Source organism: Stegastes partitus, unplaced genomic scaffold (genome assembly GCF_000690725.1).
Source record: "Stegastes partitus isolate 25-593 unplaced genomic scaffold, Stegastes_partitus-1.0.2 Scaffold1474, whole genome shotgun sequence".
NCBI classification, from domain to species: Eukaryota; Metazoa; Chordata; class Actinopteri; family Pomacentridae; genus Stegastes; species Stegastes partitus.
In genome coordinates, this window is record NW_007579205.1 from 186,034 (window position 1) to 188,829 (window position 2,796).

The 2,796-nt window shown below is 39.4% G+C and overlaps 1 protein-coding gene across 1 annotated transcript in view; it reads left to right on the forward strand.

Moving 5' to 3' along the window:
• LOC103370729 (AF4/FMR2 family member 2) overlaps positions 1–123 on the forward strand; it is a gene marked incomplete at both ends in the record, with an annotated part of 152,514 nt that extends 152,391 nt beyond the window's left edge. The window contains one exon of the mRNA XM_008299866.1: positions 71–123. Coding sequence (XP_008298088.1) covers positions 71–123 — 53 coding nt within the window. The remainder of the gene's footprint in view (positions 1–70) is intronic.
• Positions 124–2,796: the final 2,673 nt, after the last annotated feature.

Genomic DNA, 2,796 nt, shown 5'->3' on the forward strand with positions numbered 1-2,796 from the left:
TACTTTAGTACTTCTTCTTCCACCGCTGGTAAACACTGAGCTTTAACAAATGTGTGTTTTTGTGCTCCAGAATTCAGCCAAGAGTTCCCACCAAGCCCCGTCTCCGTGGAGGACCAATGGGAAGTGAGTACACACACACACACACACACACACTCCGCTCGGCGCCAACCCGCCTTCATTCACCCACATAATTGAGAATTTATAATTCACCGGAGCTCCGCTGCAGAATACCACACCGGCCCTGACAGCCACTTGCTCAAACAAACCCCTCAGGAAGCAAATAAAGGGATTGATTTGTTGTAGATGTGAGGAGCAGAAGACTGGAGGGGCTGCCGAGTGCCAGGCGAGGAGTGATGGAGGGAGTGATGATGGATGGAGGAGGAGAGGCGTGGAGGATGTGAAGCTAATGAGTTTGGACAGCTCTGACGCTGCACAACAGCAGGACCGGAGCTCAGAGTGTGTGTCTGGTTGTGTGTGTTTGTGGCACAAGTTGCGGGTCAGCGAGGGTCAAGGCCACATCACAGACGTTACATCACTGCCAGAGCCTCACGCCCAGCTGTGCAGGACGGGAAGAGCAGTTTGTACCGACGGTGTTCCAGCGAACATCAGAAGCGTTTAATGTCAAAGCCGCAACAAAACACGGTGATTTGGTCCGACTAACTTCCTCTGTAATTAATGTGCGACATTATAAAGCCCAGCGTACTGTATCGTTGTTCATTTAGCTGCTATTCACTGTTTCCACCAGCAGCTATACGACAACAATTTGAAGCCTTTGTCTCGGTTGTTGGTGTTTTTTTTTGTGTTTTTTTTGTGCAAACCAATCGAGGCTAAAGCTAATTAAAGCGTTTATGTGTACGACCGATCAAATTACCATAAATAATATGAGAGGTATCACACACGAACGCCTCTTTCTGTGCAGCATCCTCACAAAGAAGCTGATTCGGTTTAGTGTCCCAACAGCTCTGCTTCCAACCGCACGACAGATGTTTTCCTAAATTAGCAGCTAGCAGCTAAGAAGTGATCAGACGTTGGTGCTAACAGAGTGAAAAGGAGGAAGACGGCTTTACTTTAAAGGTGCAGACAGCAGAAATGTGGAAAAGGTTAAATAAACACACCAGGATGTCAAAATACTCATTCATGTGTGGCTTCACCTGCTTTCCCGCATGAGAGGCTTTTGTTTAAGTCACTGCACCACCTCAACCCACCTTAATCCAGGGGTGTCCAATCCTGGTCCTCGAGAGCCACAGTCCTGCATGTTTCAGATGTTTCCCTCTGATTCAAATGATCAGGATCGTTATCAGGATCGANTGATGTTTTTTATTACAAGTTTTCTGAAATCATATGTTTAAATGTGCAATTAAAGCATAAAATGTCTTTAAAAATGTCCTAATTAGCATTAATTCCAACAACAGAAATTAGAAATTTGGATTAAAGCAGCATCAAAATGTTTGTTTCCTTTCATTGACATTTTGGTGTTAAAGGTTTTTAAAAAGGTTGATGTGGTGTCTCTTTTTCTCATTGCATAAATTAAGACATTCTGCACACAATCAGCACAAAAAAACCCAATAAAATGTTGTATAAATGAGGCTATTAGCGATATATATAAAAATACAACTCCTTCTTTCTTTACAAATCTTCAGAACATAAATAGGAATAAACCTGGAAAGTTGAGTCAATAAAGGTGCTGCTGAAAGAGATTTCAGATTACTCTGAGATTTCTGTGTCAGAGTAAAAGAAGAATCTCATCTTGAGCAAACAGCCTTCAGATGTTTTTATTGTATGATTTGTGAGAAAATAAAAACTACTAACAGATGTGACCATGAAACCTCTTCAGCTGATTGAGACAGTTAGTTTCTGAGTTACAAGTTTTCTCAAATGAAAAGTTCAAACATGCAAATGAGGTATTATCGTATTAAATATGCACGACTTTGCACAAATGTCTAGTAAACCACAAGCAGCCAAACTAACACAACCTGTTATTTTGTATAAATGTCCAACAGACCAAATGTAGGACGATAAACAGACGAGTTTGTCTCCACTTGTCTGATAGACGACACGTCATTAACTTTAAAGTTGACCCGTACATGAAACAACAATGTTTTTAGCTGCAGTGTCTCACCTTCAATAAATGAGATATGAAGTGATAATTAGTGAACTTTAGAGGTAATGGTTGGTGGGTTTTGTCACCTTCTGTTCAGCTGCTTATGTCTAGCTTCCTGTTTCTGTGCTATAGCTAAGCAACTCTCTGTTACTGTTGTTTTACACTGAAGGGACAGAAATGAGAGTCCATCGTCTGATTTAACTCTTAACAAGAACGTGATTAAATGTATTTCCAAAAAGGTTAAAACTATTCTTCTAAATGTAAATGATGACGTCAGTATTCCTTCTCTGTCTTCATTCTCTGGTCTGTCTTTAATGTGTCTGTAACGTCACTGTAAGTCACTAAGTTTCTGGAAAGTACTTTCACTCAGATACTGTAGTTTAGAACCATTTTTAAATGCTTCTATTTAACTTCAGTATTTCAGTTATGTGCCTCTTTGTAACTCTGATATATATCTGCACTTTTTTTTTTACTGCTTTTTACAACAACTGTAGCTTTTCATAACTTCCTAAATTAATCTTATACATTAAAACAGTATAAAACCACTTTAGACCTCCAGCCTTAAAGGTCAAACTGTTCAGTATTTCAGAAAAAAGAAAAATTAGAGAAAGAATTGACAGGTTTTTTTTCTTTAAATCTTTTTCCATTTGTTGTCAGTCACTGAAACAACTACTTTTATTTTTAATAATTTGAAT